Source organism: Syngnathus acus, chromosome 9 (genome assembly GCF_901709675.1).
Source record: "Syngnathus acus chromosome 9, fSynAcu1.2, whole genome shotgun sequence".
Classification (NCBI taxonomy): domain Eukaryota; kingdom Metazoa; phylum Chordata; class Actinopteri; order Syngnathiformes; family Syngnathidae; genus Syngnathus; species Syngnathus acus.
Genome location: NC_051094.1, coordinates 10111134 through 10132617, shown reverse-complemented (window position 1 = coordinate 10132617; position 21484 = coordinate 10111134). Strand labels below are relative to the sequence as shown.

Here is a 21484-nt window from a genome sequence, read left to right as displayed (position 1 = left end):
TTTTTTATTTAGACTTACAAGATTGGTTTATTCATTGTGTGTTGTGCTTTTCTGACTCGCTTTTTTATTGTGTACTAATTAAAAAGCACACTGTGTTATAATTGTTCATTTTTATTGAACAACAGTCTTTCGTGTGAGTCGACACTACACACTCTTACTTATTCATCCATGCTGTAACAGAGGGTGGGCATCTTTGGGATTCACAAATAGGTCACAGATTACTCATTGGGGACAAATCCAAACCCCTTAGCAGGATACAAGCTAATCTTAGCTCGATAAACTATCTGACTGATAGCAGAGGGCTTTGAGCACACATTGTCTTTATCTGTTATGGAGAATGCATTTATTTTTAGGTCGAGATAGATGTTCAAAATACACACTTGACAAAGCAAAGACAAATGAAGGATTGACAAAGGTAATCAAACACTGTTTAAGTGACACGTAATTAAAGTAGTTGTGTGGGGCAACCCGTTTTAATAGGTCTTAAGGGTCACATTAGGACTTCAAACTCATGTTCAGCAATGTGAAAGTAAACCAAAACAAGTCATAAGTAGTGTATATGACAATTCACGTGGGCACCAAATACAGGCCAACTTTGAAGATCTCATCGCTGACTGTTGCCGGGACTAAATAGGGGGATAGGGTTAGGATAGGGGTGGTGGTGCAACATGAGTAGAGGAGAGTGAAGTGACAGGGGAAGGTCAAACAGGGCAGCCGACATTGTCAAGGCGCCTGTTACTACTCAAAATTACAATGATGACTGTTTTTTGTTGCAACTCAAAATTACAATAGCGACTATTTTCTGTGTGCTCGTTAGAAGACATTGATGAGCTTAAGCCAATCCTAGCGCACATTGCCAATCACTGCAGACAAACCTTCACACTCTCATTCACACCTATGGATATTTAGTTGTCATTGAACCTAACATGATTAATTTGGGTGTGGAAGGAAGCTGGAGTATCTGGGGGGGGAAAAAAAACATCTCACTCAAACACTGGGAAACATGCTAACTCCACAGGGTTCAGATTCCACCCCCAAAGGTCAGAACTGTGAAACTGGAGACCATTGCACTGCCATAAAGTTTGTCTTAATTTCTTTTCAAAATTTTAATCGCTAATAATTTGATTGCCACAAATAATACTTAAAACACCACCAAGTAACCAGGGATCACAGTTTGTTTAGTCTTGTGCGTCAGATGTGAGATTGATTTCTCTTAGAAACACGATTCTAGCCTGGGAGGGATTGAGGGAGAAGCAAAAACAGCATGCACACCGCATGATGCGGGTGTTTTCCTCTGTGTTTTGGCCCGCACATGACGAGCTTCTTGTTTTTTAGGCTCGGACGCTCGGCTGCCCCCAGGCCCGGCCTAAATCGTGAGGCGACTCAGCGGCCCACGCTGATGTTGCAGACTTTGCAGCTCGGGTCTTTCTTGGCATTGGCAGTGGTCAAACTCATGAGCTGGTGGTGTCCACTGATTAGCTCCACTGTGCCTTGATCCAAACTCACCGGCTCTGTGAAGAGCACCTCAAGGATGACGTCACTGGCATGGCAGTACAGTGGCTCCTCCCCCGGCCTCTGGGGGTCGCTGTATGTCAAGAATGGATTGCTGGCCAAGTCCAGCCTGGGGAGGCGGCTTCTGCAAAAGTGGTCTCCCTCTGTTCCCACAGGGGCCAGCACCAAAACCACATAGTGGTAGGCTGTGTACATGCAATAGAAGTCAGCAAAGTACAGAGAGATGTTTGGATTGAGCAGGTGTCCAGCTGCAATCTGGAAGCGCAGGGGGCCGTACGGAGAGTCTTTCGGGGGGAGCCCTGTATCAAACTCGGTGTTGCAGCTAAAGAAGACTCCCTGCAGTTTGCCATTTATGGGAGAACCATGACTTCCACTCGTGTCTTTAAGGGCGGGGCGCATCAGACCCGCACATTCCTTTCTAATCCAAGCAACCAGAGGAGAAAGCACAATATTAGCATCATTCTCTTTCCATTTAATAGTCAATCATTCTCATGGTATTATAATGCTCCACTTACCTGACGCAGTCAAAATAATCTGGATGCTGATTGCGATAAAAGACGGAGAATTTCAAAAGCCTTCCAGCAGAGCCTTTGGCCTTGTCGTGAAGCTGCTGAAGGTGTTCTATGGCGTAGTCTGCCAAGTTAAAAAGAGCACTATATTCATTTCAAAAGTCTGCCCTGCTTTCAAATGCTAATGATGCACTTCTGTTCTGCAGCTTTTTGTCTATGCTTATGTAACGTCTCAGGGAGTATATTAGCATCACTCTGGCTGTCAGGCCCCTCACCTCCTGTGCAGAACTCCACCACCTGGCTCCACTCTGACACCAGGTATTCGCCATCAGCCTGTCGAACCGCAGTCTGCACGGCCACGCAGTACTCTGTGCAGGGGCTGAGGAACCAGTGGCCCCTCACCGCCATGGGCAGGGGGACGGCTTTGGCCACCAGTTTGGTTGGCACATCCTGAAAGATGGAGCAGAAACATATTTGGCTGCTGTTTTACTCATCAACATTTCAAAGGAAATTTTAATGACTTTGTAAATCAAGCCTTTGTCGCGATAGGATTTGCATTAATACCGTGATATTGCTTTCAAGCCCAAGCGGCTGTAGCTGGGAGACGCTAAATCGAGCCAGCTACTTTGTTTTGACTATCGTGTCTAAGGAGCGCCGCTAAATACTCAAGAGGCCCGCACGACCATGGCAACGAAAGAAGTGAACAGAATACCACAGTGCCTTGAAAAAAAAAGGATTTATAACCCTTCAACTTTTTAATATTCGACCATCTTACAATCACAATTTTGCACATCATTGTATAGTGGTACAGAAATTATATGTAGTTTTGTAAATTTGAAGTACCGTAATTTTCGGACTATAAGTCGCGGTTTTTTTTCATAGTTTGGGTGGGGGGGCGACTTATACTCAGGAGCGACTTACATACATATATATGGGTTTTTTTTCACTTTTTTGGGCATTTTATGGCTGGTGCGACTTATACTCCGGTGCGACTTATAGTCCGAAAATTACGGTAAATAAAAATCACAAAACATGGTGTGCAATTTATATTCAGGCACCCTGCGTCAGTACCTTATTTTTCACGGCTGTTTTTTATTTAGGGTTTGTCTCCATTGAGTTGGCACATCTTGACTCGTATTTTTTTCCCATTCTTAGCAATATTTGCCTCAGATGCTCTATGAGATTTAGGTTTGGGATTAGGATTTAGGGATGTCACTAGGCCATGCCCCTTAAAGGCACACATTAAATAAACAAATGCTGCTGCATCACTCCCTTTTTAAAAAAAAAAAAATTCCAAAGGCAAAGATTGCTTTGATATTCAAGTCACGTTTTCTACACCAAGCACATATAACTCTGTCTACGAAAATAGGGCATTTGATGCCTTTCTGATTTGGATAATTAAATGTTGGTATCTAAAATTAGTTAATAATTTGCATTATGCTAATCTGTGCTGCGTGTGTATTTGCAAATGGTAAAAACCCAAATAAAAGTGAGTCACAGGCCCAGAGCTGCTGTTGACTGCACTCATTTTTCCTTTTGCTTCAATTGGAACAGACTGAAAGGGCACAACTGCTGCTTTCTGTGCTTAGATTAGTCTAGAATGGCCGTTAACCTGACCAGACCTTTTGGAATTGACTTTTTATTTAAGCCTTTTGCTGTCATGTCAAATGAAGACAAAAAGTTGAATCCAGGTAATAGACAGAGCCACAGGCCGTTTCTGGTTGTCTCACCCTGTGTTTAAAGCGGTTGGGATCCCTGCATTCTTTGCGGCTCAGGTCAATGAAGAAGTGCGTGGCTCTGGCCGTGTCTTCGGAAGTCATGTCCCACACGATGCGAAACGAATCACATGTCACCTCACATATTTGAATGTTGCAGGGGGTGGCGAGAACGCTGTCCATTTCTGTCAGGGTATAAAACAGAACATTTGAAAGCAAAATGATGGGCACATCATTTTTGAAAACCCTTCCATTAAAATCAATGTCACATACTTGCAGAGCATAATCTCTTGAGACTTATGCATATTTAAATATTTAAATGTATAAATAGGCTATGCCTGCTCTATGTGGACAGATGGAAATAAATACAGTACACTGTTTTTATTATGCATCAGTGAATTTTAAACACTATTTATTTTTACCTCATTGGCACTGTATGTGCTTGTCCTGTCAAGAATACCTGAATTTGAAAGTGGATTTACTACTTCTACTCCTCATACCAATGTCCAGTTATAGTTTTATGAGCTTTCTGTCAATTTAACCTTTTCTACTACATTCATTGAAATAGTTATTATAATATAATAGTTATTATAGTAATAGTATGTTACAGTACTTTGAAAGTTTAGTTGGGTTTTTTTCTTTTCAAATCACAAAAAAAAATCATCATTGATCATTTTGTTGTTTTGAAGAACACTGCAGTTAACTAATCGCATGCTACTGTCTTTCACGTCGATCCCCAGCCGCTTGATTATTTTATTGAGGCATATCTTCCATTTTGAGTTTGGTCTAAGATACAAAATATGGTTATTGGTTCAATGAAGGACTGAAACGGAAGGAATGAGATATGGCACTTTATGATAACAAGATGGAAATATGGCCACATTGAAAAGGAACTACAAAGGCACGCTGTGGTTATTATCTCTCAAAGCGGAGACAAATTAAACTTTCGTCCATGAATAATCTTTCATTTTGTCCCTCGCTCCCTTTTCCTTTTCGCATTTGGTGGCCTCAACTGACATTTCCCATCATTATGTAACATGAGACGCTTCCAGATGACTCCACGCCTTTTATAATCACCTCCATCAGTCTCCCAGCAACCACATGTCAGCAGCATCCTACCATCTCCTCAATTCTAAAAAAAAATCTATTCAACAATTTTTTTTTAAATGTATTTATACTTGCTGATTCTTGTCTTTACTGTCACGGCCCATCTTTTATTTGACTGTCAAGACTGGACAAGTGGAGATTTAAGTGGTGACTGTGGAAGGTGATGAATCACTACTTGGTCACACATCAACCATTTGATCCTCACTGCTGCACAAAGCCTTGAGGAACAGGCCAGCGGTCAGCCACTTTTTGAAATGTGTTTGATTTGCCGTCCGCCTTGTTTATCTGCAGCCCGCCACATTGCATGTTTCCTTTTATTGTGACCAATCTGTTCCGCTTAGTCTGAGCATTATGCATATGTGCGCCTAAAATAACCTCAGTAGCTGTTTAGGAAGCAACTCTAACACGCTCATGATGCTGCATTGGATAAAGATGCTTTCACTGGCAGACTGTGAGGTCTGCAGAGGTGTTGTTCGGACCTTAGATGATGGACAGGCTGCAGTTTCTCATTAAACCTTGTGAACTGTGAAATGTGTGCGTTAGCCCTTCATTGCAGAAGCCTGAGGAAAAACCTGGCCTCTTCTCATATCTCATCTCCAAGTTTCTTTCAGAAACGGAAAATGGGCCAACAATAGATCCTCGCAGGACACTCATCAAAGCCTGCTGTCTGTGAATGTTCCACTTAAAGATCCAGTGCATGTGAGCACAGTTCAAATTCAGGTTTCCAAATCACTCACACATACCGGTCGCCCTTATTTGTCTGTGAAAAAAAGAGCCAATTTTCTCGGCTGCAGCCCGAACTGTAATAACCAGTTAGGTCGGGCTGATGGATCTGACAGAAAAACAACTCATTAGTTTAATTATTTGTGCGTGCTCCACACGCAGATTAATCCCAACACGGGCGCACACACACGGATGCAGCGGATGCTGATTTGTGGAGTACCATATAGCATAGATCAAAGTATTTTCTTTTGCTCATTCGATTAAAAAACAACAACACTAAAATCATTGCTTGTTGCATCTCAATTAAATTTGCTCTAATTTTTTTGTGAATGTTTACAATGCATGAAAATTTGAATTTGATTGTCATTCTGCATTGATACTATCTAATTATACGTGGTAAAGTGACACCAAAGTTTTTTTTTTGTGAGTAGAGAGATGGGAGGATGTAGTCAGCATCGCTGTGACTGTAATTACAAAATATTCTGTGTGAAGAAGCTGCTTCATAACTAAAGCAAGCATTAATGAGAATAATATGAGGCTAGATATACCGGCTAATCCTTGTGCTTGGATGATGTCAAATGCAGAAAAAAAATGCACAAACAGTACACTGCAGAGAATGATGACAACAATTGCATAAATCCCCTTAAGATGAACAAATGTAATATGATAATATCACAGCACAAGATATAATGGAATCTGTTGATTTGTAAAATCTCAAGCCTGCTGTGGAATAGAAAACAAATCCTTACTTGTATGCTGTTCAAGGTGTGATTGAAGATTTTAGATGCTGCTTTTGTTTCCCGCTTCTGAATCTCCTTACGTGCCGCAGTCACTGATAGATCCCCTTGGAAAACTGATTAGGAGGTGAAACGAACATACTGAATCCTCTCTCACTCTGCCTCTTTCTCTCCTGCACTCTCATCTGTGTGTGTATGTGTGCCACACAACCCCCCCCCCCCCCCCGTCTCATTTTTGCTGTGGGCTTTGAGCATGATGTTTATTTGACTCTTACACAGCTGCACAGTGCATGATGCATTCAGAGCTAAATGAGGTGAGCCGAAATGAGAATTGTCCGACACTACAAGCGCATCAGCATGTTTGGAACACAGCATCACTTCTCCAAAGTGTTGCCCTCAGATACATACTCTACACACTGAACTCTGCTAGATATCACCGTTCACAATTTAGTGATGTAGAGGCGGTGATAAAACAATAAACACAATATAAAACAATACATTGATGGAAGAGAATATTCAAAAGATAGTGCATGTGATGTCCCAGTAACTAAACTGCAGTTGTGCCAACTGCATTGCCATATGGATTTACTCCACAGGGCATAACCCCTTCCCCCATCACCCCCACTCCTTCAAGCTCATCCTCCGGCGAGTGATGCCTCAGAGTAAGCAGATTTCCCCTGGCATTAGTTGTAAAGTGAGATGTTTTGCATTGGTTCCATGGGACAACATTTAGGATATCACCAGAGATTAAAAAAGCCATGTCAGGCGATGCTCTCCTCAGATTAATGGCTGTAATCTCCTTTTAAACAATAGGACTGTATTCACAACAAACATGACAATAAAAGAGGCATTGTCAAACAGTGTTGTATGCTATATTCACACAAACATATAAAAATGGACAGTCTTAATAGACTTATATATAGAGATAGATCAATAAAACATACGGTACTGCCTGCACTCACCAGACTACACCTAATGAGATCAAATAAAATAAAACTCAATTTGAAGTAGCCTATGTAATAAAAATTAGACACGTACACACAGCAATTCAGTTACGTATACGTTTATTAGGTTATTATTAGGGTTGTTATGTAATGGTGCAAGATCCTTATATATATATATAATAAAATATAAATATATATATATAATAAAATATAAATATATATATATATATATATATATATATATATATATATATATATAAAATAAAATATAAATAACATAATAAATAAAAATATAAATAAAATTGAGAAACCGCTTTATAAAAGGCTGACCGAGATGTCTGCGTCGCTGTGCGCAGTTGTGATGCGCCTCAACTTTGGCTGACGACACCCGGAAGTGACTTACCGGCAGCGTGTGAATAAGCTGCATTGGAACTTGGTCTCTTGTCGCGATTCTTCTCACAAATGAGTTATTTTCTTCTAAGGATATATACGCTTCGTTAACGTAAGTGTCCCCGTTTGTGCCAAGACAAGCGCCATTGCATGACATTTCATGTTGCCGAGTTTGCTGGTCAGCCACGTGTGTGGCTGCATTTCTGCTGTGTTGTTGACCCCTGCAAGAGTTCATGCTACTCCGATTTGTCACTGAAGTCTGCTTTGCTACTACAAATGCAATACACTTATCATTAGGTATTTTTCTTCTAAGGTACATTTGGATAATGTTGTTATTCAGACACAAATACCTGTACATTTGCCCACAATCTTGACATTTTGCAAAAACCTGTTGGTAAATGCAGAATATTTAGTATATCTTGTTTATGTGCATATGTCGTGACTGGTAGATGGTAGACTTGTAGTCACCAATGATATACTGCTTCGGTCTGCAAAACATTTTCATTTGTTTTTATATTTTACAATATGTGTAAAGGATGGCCGATTCAGGCACAGGTGATCCCAGTGGTCATCGCATGCCACCACCTGGAGGGATCGGGAAGAACCCACTGATGGGCCGCCGACTTCCAGCTACTATCACTGCAGGTCGCCTCCCTGCAACGCGTTCTCGAGATCTCACCCTGGGGGGAGTAAAAAAGGTCTGTTTCCCCCAAAATATTTGAATGAAAGATTCTGGTTGTCTCTTTTTTTTTTTCACAAGTTCTTGTTTTTCTTCCCATCTAGAAAACGTTCACACCAAACATTATTGGCCGCAAGGTTAGAGAAGAGTAAGTTCACAATACGATTACAGGGTGGAAAAGTACTTCAGATGAAAGTTGACTGTCATTTATTTTTCAAAGTGTCAAGGATGAAGGTCCGCAAAAGAGAGAGCGGATGAATGCTACCCGAGGCAGAGGTCCAAGAGAGAGAGGCAGGGGCCGGGGTCGCCCGGAGATTATCCAGTCCCACTCTATTTTCGAGCAGGGTCCAGGAGAAATAGCCATCAGAAGAAAAGGTTGGCATTCGTAACTACCGTGTTTTTGGTTTGGATCATATCATACAAATAATTCATTTCCATGGTTTATTTCAATACACAATAGGTTATGAAAGTGAACGAGATGCCCCAAGCACAGGACCAGCCCCCATCATCAATATCAAAAAAGAGAAGAGAGAAACTGAAGAAGAGACCAAAGAAATCCTTCGTAAGCTGGAACATGATAGCGTGAGTATCTCTGATGCAATATTTGACACTACTGCTGTTTGATTCTTTAATTTTCCCCTCCATGTTTTTCAGTTCATAGACGATCCATACCTGAGGGGTGAAAAGAGGAGCTGCCCGGTTCAACTTCCCCTTGCTGTGACTGGGTGGGGTTTCAAGGAGGAATTCAGTGCTCCTACCATTAAAATTGAGAAGATGGATGAGGATGATCCCATGGAACCTGCAGTGGAAAGTACTGAACTCTGGCCACCACTATCACCACAATCTCAGCGCTCAGCACTGTTTATGATAATCCATTAGCATAGCAACATGCTATCATTAATTGTCAAGCAATAAGGATACCTTCGTCTCCGCAAGCGGCTGCAAATTCCCATCAAAATGTCAATGCTTACATGTCATGATACCAAAAAAAATCATTTAATCATTTCGTAATACATGCATGTGGGTAAGCTATGGAAAACAATAAGCAAACCTTTTGTTTACAGTTAAGGAGGAGCATGAGGAAACACCGATAAAGAAGCCTGAAGCGACTTTCAAGCCTCCTCCACTACCTGAGCCGGATGTTCTGACGGATCTTCTTCACAAGTGGAGTCTGAGCAAAGGTGAGGAGCTGTTCTTCGTGCAGCTGCCAGATACGCTGCCAGGCCAGCCGCCCACCAAAGAGTACAAGCCGATAAAAACCGAGGTGAAGTCCGAGGACGGTCAGTCTGTCCTCCTGAAAACGGAGTCTCAGGTAAGCTTAATGTCTTTATTACAAACAAATGAAATGATTACATGCATGTGTAAGTACACATTGCATATATAACAGGAGGAGCAAAATGAAGATATCAGCTGTAATTTGAAAGATCTGCGAGAGGGTCTTGTTGGAAAAATGCTGGTGCGGAAGTCCGGTCGGGTGCAGCTCATAATGGGACAGATCACGCTGGATGTGTCCCTTGGAGCATCATGCTCTTTTCTGCAGGTATGACAGGAGTTTAATCATGAAGGTTACTCTCTTTCTGTATGTCTTTGGCACCTGCTGCAGAAGCCAATCCTGCATTGTTTAGTTATAGAAGGACTGAACTCCACCCCTTGTGTTTGTCCTTAATGTCTTCCAGGAACTGGTTTCTGTTGACACTGAGGGACGAACAGGAGACTTGACTGTGTTTGGGAATGTGAAACACAAAATGGTTTGCTCACCAGACTTTGAATCTCTGCTGGAAAGCAGGTGATGATCATTGATGACCTTTGTTGATTTGCTCTGCGGTGTCGTATGAAAGTCTGCTAACACACTAAACTATAAAACTTGAAACAAGATCGAAAGGTTATTTTTGCTTCACACATTAATTCAATTATATGCCATATTCCTTCAGTCTACTGTACATCTGAAATAATTTGGCTGTACATGAATGTAAATGTGTGAATAAAATATTTTTTAAGAAATGCTTTTTTTTTTTACCCAAAATGGCAAAAATCATGATTGACGATATGTGATGTGTGAATAAAATATTTTTTTAACAATTGTTTTTTTTCTTTTTTACCCAAATGGTAAAAATCATGATTGACATATTACTACAATAAGATACATTCTTATTTATATAGTGCTTTATTTATATAGCAAACATGGCACTATTAAGAAGGGAAAAAGGATTTCCAGCAGATTTTCTTTTTCTTTATAAAAAATTGCCATCATGCACAAATGTCTATACTTTTTGATTTATAAGTTACATTAGTTCAGTAGTATACTGATTATGACGTTCCTGATTGATATGGCAATATTATTTTAGCAGTCACACTGTACCAGCATCAAAGTCCATACACAATTTGTTCCTCTACACCAGGGGTGTCAAACTTATTTTTGTTGCGTGCCGCATCATAGTCATAGTTTGCCTCACAGGGCCATTAAAATTGGCAACCCAAATAAATGTACGAACGTCTCATATTGTACATATAGTATAGGCTACACAACAAACTGACGAATAACTAGTTTTCAAAACAGAGACTAATAAAAACTGTTCAAATATTTAAAAATGAGCTATTGAAATCAAATATTTAAAAATAAAAAACATTTAAAAAAATGAATGGTAATAAAAATTGCTAATATCTCTACTTTTAAAAGTGAAAAGAAAATTACATTTTGGAATTGACATGAATTCTATGCACAATTTGTCTTCACGGGCCACCTAAAATGATGTGGCGGGCCGTATCTGGCCCCCGGGCCTTGACTTTGACACCAGTGCTCTACACTGATGTCTTTAATTTCTCTTTAATGTATTTTATCTACTTAGATGTCCTACACCAATAGGATCGCTCAGGTTCGCTTCACCAAGGCCAGTGTGAATAAAATTAAGAGACAACGCAACTCTCAACTTGCCGTTTCTTTACAACACAAATATGCAGTTATTAGCTGTCATCTTATCTAGATCCTGTAGTAGCCAGTTTTAAACAAGTGAGGTCGCTGTAGAGTTGGCACGTCTTCGACTGGTTGTAAAAACACGCAGCTAATAGCTCCGCTCCCACTAGTGGCCCCCTATCTGCTCACGTTGTGCGCCGGGCGGAGTTTGGCATGAGTCTGTCGGGATAAAGAGAAAAGATGGACCGGTGCCGCTAACCAAGGTGGGTCTATCATCCATTAGTTCTCTCTTTTACGTGCGTTTTGATAGTTTTTGGACGCGCTCCCTATAAACATTCACACAATGCACGCTGACAACAAAAGCTTGGCTCAGAAGTCCAAACCTTAGTCGCGGCCGATGGCAAAAGCTAACCTCAAAAGCTGGAGCACGCCTGGGATCAGACCCAATAAAGCTCACTTTTAATCATGGTGGTGATGGCTTAGTAGGCATCTCAGGCTCTCGAGCAACACATGCTAGCGTTAAAAAACAATTATGACGTGGATACGTAGTAGAAATGGTGATGTCAAATAAAATGTTAGCCAAGTGCCTTTTCGTGAAGAAGCTAGCTGTGCCTGTGCTTGTCGTTAGCCGTCCCGCTGAATCATCAATAGAGGAGAAGGGGCCCTTCGATAAGATATAAAGTCCTCAAAGCTTGATAAGTCTAGTTAAAATGAAAGCTTTCTAAAAACACCAAATTCAAAACGACTCAAACAACCGAATGTACACAGCCTCGAAAATCGACAACACGTCGAAGATGCAAAGTAGTATTTGAATCATTCAAATGAGTATTGTAAGTGAGATATTGTGATGATCAACTTTGTAATTCTTTCCAGGCCAACTTCCCACTAAGGAGTAGAGCGGATCCTCACCACAGGCGATTTACCTGCTGAGTCCAGCTGTTTTTTGTTTACATCCTCCCAATGGGACTCTTGCTATAACCACGAGGACACTTGGATATTACATCCGGTCAGAAATACAGATGGACCTTTTTGTTTTTTGATGTTGCCCGAGATGAAAATATTAAGATGATCGTCCAGAGCTCCATCCTATAGTTGTCTTTATGAAGACCATATGTTGACGCCAGATAAGGGGCCAGTTGAGGCCAAGGCGTAGAGATTGAGACTTGTACTCGACCCATCTGACTCGGGCCGATCCAGAAGACCTCGCCGCTCAGCTGTCTTGAAAATGGAGCTGTATTTTAACCCCTTTGACAGTTTGGTGTGTATCCTCCTGGGTATCTCCCTCACTGTGTGGTTCACACTGCTGCTCGTCTTCATCATCGTGCCCGCCATCTTCGGGGTGTCCTTTGGCATCAGACGCCTCTACATGAAATCATTGTTGAAAGTCTTTGAGGTGAGCAATGCCACTTAAATGTTGTACTCACAAAATAAGTAACAAAAGCCAAACCTACATTTAAAGTTTTTAGGAGCATTTTAACATTACTGTAATATAAACTAAAATAGAGGAGATAAAATATAAAGAAAAGCTATTCTCTATTTGAAGATGCCTGACAGACATCTACTAAAGAGCAAGCAGGAAGCTCTTTTTGGAGGGGGATACTGAATTAATGTTTCATCACCACTAGTTTTATGATTATGACTTAGAAATTCAATCACGAGGCATATTTTTCCGGAAAATTGTGCATTTGCACTATTACGAAGCATACAGCCAAGGTTCATTGCTTTCAGTGGTGGTTATGGATTAACTGTGCAGCCTGCTGTTATGTAACATGTGAGGTTGTAGCTTGTCCCTAACTATAGTCTGTCAAACCTCTAGCTGCTTTAAATACACCAAAAAGTTGCCTTACTCCATAATGGGACTAAATACTACACCGTAACACACATTTGTTTATTTTTATCGCGATCACTTAGTTAAGATTCTAAATTCTTTTAATTCTTCTAAATTAAAAGGTAAATTCTGGAGGAAAACTGACCAAACGAAGCGAGCCAATGGAAACTGTTGCGATATCTTGTTCTCCAAATCCCTTTAGCAAACATGAGAAATGTGGAAACTGTCAAAAGCTGACGTAAACCAAGTCATGACTTCTTGATTTGTTCAAGTATAACAAGTGATTCCTCTAATACCGTGTCTGTGGAAATTGTGACCTTGATTTCAAGTAATTGTCCTGTGGGATTTGACTTTTACTTCATAAACAAACTTTTTAAATGCACCGCATGGCTGTCAAAGCATCTGTAATTCCAAGCATTCTTTACTTGCTAATTGTTTCCGACATGTCTTCTTGACAATACGCTCACTTAACTTTCTCACAATTGCGCCACTAAGATGACTCACGCCTTAAGTTTTGCATTCAAATGTAATTGCTTGGGCTGGTGACGTGCCTCCAAGCCCAATTCTTCCCTGAAGCTTTTTTGGCTCACGCTTAAGAGAACAGAATGTACTTTTCTTTGCAATTGAAGTACCTCCTTTTTTTGTTGCTTAAAGGAAGGCCTCTGCATTGAAGTGGACTTGAAAAATGAAAAAAAGTTATGTAATGTGGTTTGACTGTACGGTAACCTCCATTCTGTGGTTTGACTGTACAGTAACTTTCATTCTGAATATGATGTGGAAAACCTACATTTAATAAATATGTCAGCTCTTCTGTACTCACCTGTTGTTATTTTTGTAGTGGGCTACACTGAGGATGGAGAGAGGAGCCAAGGAAAACAATCATCCCTTGTATAAACCCTACTCAAATGGTAAGGTGAAATATTTTTGGATTTCATTCTGTGCTAATGTTATGTATTGATGACACCACCCTCCTCTGGATGGCTCCAGCCATTATTGCAAAGCACCCCACTTCCTTGGAAGAAGAAATGAAGGAGATTCGACGCAGCGGCAGCAACAAAGACCTGGACTCGGCGCCCGAGTTTGAGATGTCGGACATCTTCTATTTTGCCCGAAGAGGAGTGGAGAGCATCATGGACGACGAGGTGACCAAGCGGTTCTCGGCGGAGGAGTTGGAGTCTTGGAATCTGCTGACACGCAGCAACTACAACTTTCACTACATCAGCCTGAGGCTGACTGTGCTGTGGGGACTGGGCTTGCTGATCCGCTACGGAATCCTTTTACCTCTCAGGTATTAACTGTACAAATAATTCAAATATTTGTTTAATCTTAGCTGGAAACAATGTAATATCATAATCCTAATTCAAATCTTGATTGTCAAGACGACCACCGGAGTATCTTGAAATCAATTTTGACAGTAACATTAACTGATTGTAGTGCACTAGTAGCAACTGCTTGTTTGGGAAGCAGCATTTAACAATTCACAACTAAAGACTTTAATAAAGTACAAAACTAACATTTTGATTATCGTGTTTGCTCAAACTTTAGAGCTCCTGGCGGTATGAGCAGTCTTACCAATGCAATACGTTACTGTATTCTGTCTTGTGACATGCCTGGGGGAGAGTTTATTTACCTTCTTAACTGTACTTTATCAGGAGTAAAACATTGACGGGTTGGTGGTTATCTGTACAAGTCCCACAATTAATGAGTCTGTTCTCCTCGTGTCAGGTCAATGTTGTTTAGCTTCGTTTCTTTCACTCCGAAATTCTCCTAGTAGCATCTCACGGCACTTTGTTTTCACTCCCACTGCTGTTCCACAGTAAACATCAGCTATAAAGATCAGTTTCTGTACAGGCATTGTGTGTTGCGGTAAAAACATTTACAACTTCTCTTTCGCAAAGAAAAATATGGTTTCATTTCCTCTAGCGTATTATGAAAATGACAATTCAGGCTTTGCTGCCAAGTAGAATGGAGACTACTGGAGGAAAAAAAAAGTGTTATAAATTAAGTTTATTGAAATGACTGCTATATGTAGGCAGAAGGCTGATGTTTCAAGGCAGAGGTTTTAGTGGGCCATAGTGGATTGTGAAGCCAAACTAGTCTGGCCACGTTCAGATTTGTGCCTTGACTCATACAATTTCTCTATTGGCAGATGAAAGAAGTCTAGTAACATACTTTAAAGATGTGTGAATCGTGACGACTTCATGATTGTGCATAAAATTTCGAGGGACACTTGATGTGTCACAAATTGTGAGTCACCGCTGAGCCTGGCTTGCACACATGGTGGGGGAGGCAAAATAGGCCACACCAACGCACATAATTTTTTTGGGGGTTGTTTTTTTTTCGCCCCCACACATATACAAGCCTGTGTCATACCACTTGTTTAGTTACATTTGTCCAAGTGTGTCCTCTTGATGGGTTTATTCTAAATGGTCACTCAATTTGTCTGATGTCCCTGTCCTGGTTTTAAACAAATAATGTCAATAACAGGAATTGATCTGCCCTATTTGTTTCAGGGTAACCCTTGCCTTCACTGGTGTTGGCCTCCTGGTATTCCTCACTTCTCTTATCGGCTTACTGCCCAATGGAAGGTAACTATCTGTGTCTTGTGTATTTTTTTTTTTTTTTTACACGATTAGACCGATATTTTCACCTTTTAACTGAATCTTTTGACTACTGTGCTGTCATATTTTATCAAGCTGAATAGATTATGCCAAAACAAACGTGCAACTTTGTGGAAAATGACTCCAATGTGCTATTTTTTGCAGGATAAAAAGCATCCTGAGTGAAAAGGCCCACCTTATGTGCAACAGAATATGTGTCAGAGCTCTTACTGCCATCATAACATTCCACGACAGGTAAGGATTATGGGTCAAATAATGAAAACATCATGGAGCAATGAAGCCAGTGGTGTGACAGTTCATTTAGCTATGTTAACATTTTCAGTTCTTAAGGACTGTTAATGTGCATATTTTGACAAAAGAGATACAAAAGAGGAAGCACAGTAAGTTCTTGACATTTGGTCTTTTTATGAGGGAGAAAAGGGAACATGTTTAAAATCTAATTGTTTTCTAAAAAGATAAGAGTTTTTATCTCCTAGCTCTTTATTGTAGTGTAGTACAGCTGTTGAAGTGGCTGCAGTCATATTGCAGACTTGTTTATTGCCAGTGTTATTGTAGCCGTCACATTTTTATTGCACTAAACAGTGATGTCTTAATCGACCCTTATTACGGTCTTATCAGTAGGGAAGTTAGAGGAAAGATAGAAGTACACAAAAGGAAAACTAAATCCATCCTTGATAATAACAGCTGTATCCATAAAGAGGCGCACAAGCTAATTATGTGTGTTCTATTTGATCACTTTTAGTATTGAGTTGAAGTTTACACATTATATACACTACCGTTCAAAAGTTTGGGGTCACAAAATTGTTTGGGTGACTCCAAACTTTTGAACGGTAGTGTAAATATTATTATAATAAAATATTATGAATTAAATATTATAAATTATATCTTATATTTGTATAAGATTATATATAATCTATGAATATAAGTATACATATATATTATAAGATTTTTTACACAGAAGATTATATATATAATCTATAAATAATTATCTAAATAAATATATACACTACCGTTCAAAAGTTTGGGGTCACCCAAACAATTTTGTGACCCCAAACTTTTGAACGGTAGTGTATAAGCAACTTGTGTCTATATATAGTACATGCAGTTGTCTAAATACACACTTGATAACAATAATTTTGCAAATTGTATAAAAGTTCTTTGTCTGAGTCGTTTTCGTTACTTGTATTCGTAGTTTATTGCTTATCCTGTATGGCTATATGGTTTTGTTACTTTATTCCTTTTTAATTTGAAACTTTGGCAAACATCTGTGAGTTTTGAAATCGTCTCTTTATGCTAACTTCTAAAATAATGTTCATTTACTCTCCAATCTAGCCTAGTGATAAGAAAAACAGATGTCATTACAATTTCTGCAAAATGAATTAGGGGAGGGAAGGAAATGCCCCATTGGCTCTTGCGCGTGAACATTCCCATACCTATTTCTCCTCATACCTAATCTACTCGGGTCTACTCAAGATTACATAATGCCAGATGGCTTTCCTCTAAAGTGAGGAGACACGAGTGGGTTAGAACTCAGTCAGAAAATGAAAGTGGTTGTGAAAGGGAGGTTGCCAGAGGCTCAGACTTGGTGCTTTTTACATTTGATTCCATTTTACATTGTTATTGGGTTAGACAGGACACAAACTCCTCAATAGTAATGTCTCTTCTATTAACCATTTAAAAATCACACCAGATTTGAGCCATGTAGCCAGATGCTGACTCCGACAATTCAGCAAACGTTAGTATTCTACAAATTTGACAAACAGTCATTCCCTGTTTTTACCCCTGCACACCTGATGATGTCTTACGACACAGTGATTGGGAGACATTCTTAAGGTTATTGTTTCCCATTTCAAGTGCGTACTTTATGGCTATGTGATAGAAACAGAACCGTGCTATGCTGTCGAAAATTAAATGGTGGCGATGTTTCATTTGCATATTGTGCAATGTATTGGTACAGCGGAAAGTAAGCAGGCAATGACACGGCTTTTGTAGCGTGAGATATCAGGCCTGTTGTAACATTCTCTATGGCAGGGTGATAAAAATACACCAGTCAGTGATGCTCTTTTGTAACTCAATCTCTGGCATGAACACTTGGTGCCCTTTAGAAAGAAATGGCGTTTTATTTTTGGTATAAAAGAAATGGAGTTGATGTGTAACTGCGTCATCATGACTTTCAAGCACGTGATTTGAATAGATGGTTCTTGGTGTATGTTAGCAAGTCCTCACTTTATCTATTGTTTTCCATTTGAAGTGAGAATAAACCCAAAAATGGAGGAATCTGCGTCGCCAACCACACGTCACCCATTGATGTCATAATTCTGGCCAGTGATGGCTGCTATGCAATGGTAAGCGTTCACTCTTTTTCTGTACTACTTGTCTTTACAAATTTCTCAAATGTGGATCCCATTGCAAGTCTAACGTTGCATGTGTGTGTCAGGTGGGCCAAATTCATGGCGGCTTGATGGGACTTATCCAGCGATCTATGGTGAAGGCCTGCCCACACATTTGGTTTGAACGCTCAGAGGTCAAAGACAGACATCTAGTGGCCAACAGGTAGAACTGCTACTTTTTTGTCCACACCTTTATAGTGATTATTATCATAATTGATGGAGAATCCTTTCAGATAAAAAAAGACATATTGTTTTCTCTGCAATACAGGCTGAGTGACCATGCACAAGATAAATCTAAACTTCCCATTCTCATATTCCCAGAAGGTGAGTTAGAGTGTTGTATTGGGTTGAGTTTCTTAACCTTTTTCATCCACGGCACACCTTTTTATTGGAAGAAATCTCGAGGCACACCACCAACAAAACTGTTAGGTGTTACACCAACTTCTATATTAAAATTAGTTATATTACAGCGAAAGACGTTGTGAACGTACTCTATAAATAAAGTCCTATTCCCATATACACGTTCATGGAGAGAGAGTGGAATCATTTCATAAATACATTTATATTTTTTAAATTGTATTTCTCCTTTTTTAATAAAAGTGACAAAGGTTTTAGACAGTGTAAGGAATAAACTATTGAAAGTGATTAAAATCCAAAACAATCAACATTACTTTGTTTACTGTTTTAGACCAGCTCGATAAATAGTGCGACAATGAGAACAAAGTCACGTTTAAAGACGCTCTCCTGTTCTGGCGATCACAGACAAGGTGTCACGACTTGACTGTATTTTATGTTGGTGAAAATGAACAATCCAGATTCTCCAGTTGATCTACATACTGGGATTTCCGTCAGTCTGCAAATGCACCACGGCCGTTAGAGTGTCACTGTTATCAAAAGCACACAGCTTCAAACAGAATATGTGCCGATCACACAAACAGAATACACGCCGACACAACATGAAATCTCAAGATTCTCTGATTAGCCACGCATGCGCGATTAGCAAGCCTTGGCGATCCTATTTACAATGCGCTCTGTAATTAATATTGGACAATTTCCCACGGCACAGCTGAAAATCTCTCACCCCACACCAGTGTGCCGTGGACACAATGGTTGGGAAACACTGCTTTAAAGCACAAGAGTGTTATATTTTTGATAAAATGTTTTTTGTTTTTTTCAGGTACATGCATTAACAACACATCAGTTATGATGTTTAAAAAAGGAAGTTTTGAAATTGGCGGCACAGTGTACCCAGTCGCTATCAAGGTCTGAGAAATGTTTGTCTTAGTATACGTCCTTATCATAATTCCAACCATGTGTTGACAATGTCATTTGGTCGTTTCAGTATGATCCCAGATTTGGAGACGCCTTCTGGAATAGCAGCAAGTTTGGAATGGTCAACTACCTGTTACGTATGATGAGCAGCTGGGCCATTGTCTGCAGTGTGTGGTACCTCCCTCCTATGTCTAGAAAGGTACCACTCTGACTTTGCTGCACTATAAAGTCATGCGGATATATATATATTTTTTTGAGCTCACATTTCTGCATTTTCCATAGGAAGGGGAAGACGCTGTACAGTTTGCCAATCGGGTAAAAGCAGCCATCGCCAGACAAGGAGGCCTAGTGGACCTTTTGTGGTAAGACAAGCTCAACATACATTTTTCATCATGGTCACACAATCTGAGCTGTTTATGTGTTCACCAATGTCACCGTGTACTGTGTAAACCGGATACAATCCACGTTCACTGTTAAAAAAAGGAACTTATTTCCAATAAGGTCACACGTATTGAATGGGAGAATGATACAGCCAGCAAAAATGACAGTGACGAATGAAGCTTTCTTTGCAGGGACGGAGGGCTAAAGCGAGAAAAGGTCAAAGATACTTTTAAAGAAGAGCAGCAGAAGCTTTATAGTAAAATGCTGGTGGGTACCCAAGAGGATCGCAGTCGCTCCTGAAAGACTTGCGAGGAGGTGGATCGGCTCAAAACCCTCAGCGCTGACTGCAAATGATGTCAGCTGCGCTCCCGCTTGAGAATGGGGTTCCTCGACTTTTCTCTGCCTCACACAAACGTCTGCTGTTGGCAGCGTTGTATCAGGTCCGTTGGAGATACATGAAAGAAGCCTCGCCTGCATTAGAATGCAAAAGTAGAAGTGCTCTGAGCTAGAGTCATGTCTTCCTTGTGGTTGAGGAAAAACTTGATATATCTGTCATTAACTTTCAGTTTTTTCACAGTTTATTTTAACATGTTTTTGTTTCTGTCAGTTTGTAATTTAACCCTGGTTTTACCTGGGTATATAACAGAGTTATAGATTTTTTTCAAGACACTGTTTTGAGATTTTTGCATGACTGGCTTGTGTCTGACACGATGCCAGACTTTGTTACATTTAAGACTATTTTTATGAGCTTTTTCCAAGAGAAAGAATCTTGTATTCTAAAGCTTTGTGTTTTACATGAAGACTTGTATCAACCTGTTATTACAACAGCAGTAGCTGATGTTACTGAACTCTTGTTGCCGGTTCTTTTTCCATGGAATGTGTAAATGCTCGCATTGTGAAGTGGAAATATGGCACCATTTTCCATCCAAAGTCGGCAAGTGAAAGAACATACTTGTGATGCTTACAATCAACGCCCATGGCGAACAGGTAATCATGCAGGTTTAAACCATTACAACACCCCTGGAATGGGAAGAGGCTAATAATAATTACCCCTCTAACAGAGTCCTTTGGCTACCAATTTGTTGCAGCAGCAACACGCCTGTTTAATTTATTTTAACTGAAATCCAGAGGCTATTGTTTTAATTTCCCTTCCTTTGGTGATCTTTGTCCTATTTGGCAGACTCTTAAAGAAGAGAAAGGGTAGCTGTAGTCTGGTCTCTGTCTGGCTGGAGTCAACCAACAAGAACTCCGCATTTAGATTGCACCGAACATGTTTATCAAAAATAAACCTTTGAGAATGTCAACTATTTGGATCTCATGGTGAGTTTACTTGCAACGCATAATTTATAATGTAAGAATTTTTCAAATTAGACTTTTAATAATGAGGGTTGCACAGGTCCACTGTATTGCAGAATTCACATCTAAAAACCTGGGACCATTCCCAACACATTTGCCAGAGCACTTTGTTTCAGGTCGGCCATTAACAATGTAATTCATTTGTATTCCACAAGTGGAGAATAAAGTGCACTCTGCTTGGAGTAGGCTAAAATGGTGATAGAAATGGTCGTGGTTGAACAGCTCTCCAACAGTGCTATGGAAACCATGATGTGCTTGTTGAAGCTGAAACTGCACAGATTCATGCACTAAGCCAAGCGTTTCTAAGCTATTAAACCTTTACCGTTTGGTCTGAATACTAAGGCGTTTACTGTTTTGCAGGCTTGACCTGAATCTGTTCTTTGCAGTCAAATCATTAAAACTTTGGAAA

At 40.1% G+C, this 21484-nt stretch overlaps 3 protein-coding genes across 4 annotated transcripts; 2 read left to right on the top strand and 1 right to left on the bottom strand.

Moving 5' to 3' along the window:
- Window positions 1–7: 7 nt before the first annotated feature.
- LOC119126723 (phytanoyl-CoA hydroxylase-interacting protein) lies at window positions 8–6497 on the bottom strand. Of its 2 annotated transcripts, none has more exons than XM_037258062.1 (5): window positions 6324–6497; window positions 3752–3921; window positions 2297–2471; window positions 2028–2145; window positions 8–1930 (listed from the first exon to the last, which is right to left on the bottom strand). In XM_037258062.1, exons 2-5 carry the CDS (start codon window positions 3917–3919, stop codon window positions 1384–1386), a joined length of 1008 nt encoding a protein of 335 aa, XP_037113957.1. In that variant the 5' UTR covers window positions 3920–3921; window positions 6324–6497; the 3' UTR covers window positions 8–1383. The 2 variants fall into 2 exon arrangements, with proteins under 2 accessions (XP_037113957.1, XP_037113956.1); XM_037258061.1 differs by having other exon boundaries at window positions 6316–6496.
- A 1118-nt stretch (window positions 6498–7615) lies between these two features.
- On the top strand, window positions 7616–10313 carry polr3d (polymerase (RNA) III (DNA directed) polypeptide D). The gene is made up of 9 exons (XM_037258060.1): window positions 7616–7749; window positions 8173–8335; window positions 8421–8464; window positions 8537–8691; window positions 8777–8898; window positions 8971–9127; window positions 9381–9628; window positions 9704–9856; window positions 9993–10313. Exons 2-9 carry the CDS (start codon window positions 8174–8176, stop codon window positions 10104–10106), a joined length of 1155 nt encoding a protein of 384 aa, XP_037113955.1. The 5' UTR covers window positions 7616–7749; window position 8173; the 3' UTR covers window positions 10107–10313.
- Window positions 10314–11361: 1048 nt separating this feature from the next.
- Window positions 11362–20265, top strand: gpat4 (glycerol-3-phosphate acyltransferase 4). The gene is made up of 13 exons (XM_037258455.1): window positions 11362–11490; window positions 12101–12620; window positions 13894–13963; window positions 14043–14343; window positions 15569–15643; window positions 15821–15910; window positions 17928–18021; window positions 18114–18229; window positions 18335–18390; window positions 19244–19329; window positions 19409–19537; window positions 19621–19700; window positions 19911–20265. The coding sequence occupies exons 2-13, from the start codon at window positions 12453–12455 to the stop codon at window positions 20017–20019; spliced, it is 1374 nt and encodes a 457-aa protein (XP_037114350.1). The 5' UTR covers window positions 11362–11490; window positions 12101–12452; the 3' UTR covers window positions 20020–20265.
- Window positions 20266–21484: the final 1219 nt, after the last annotated feature.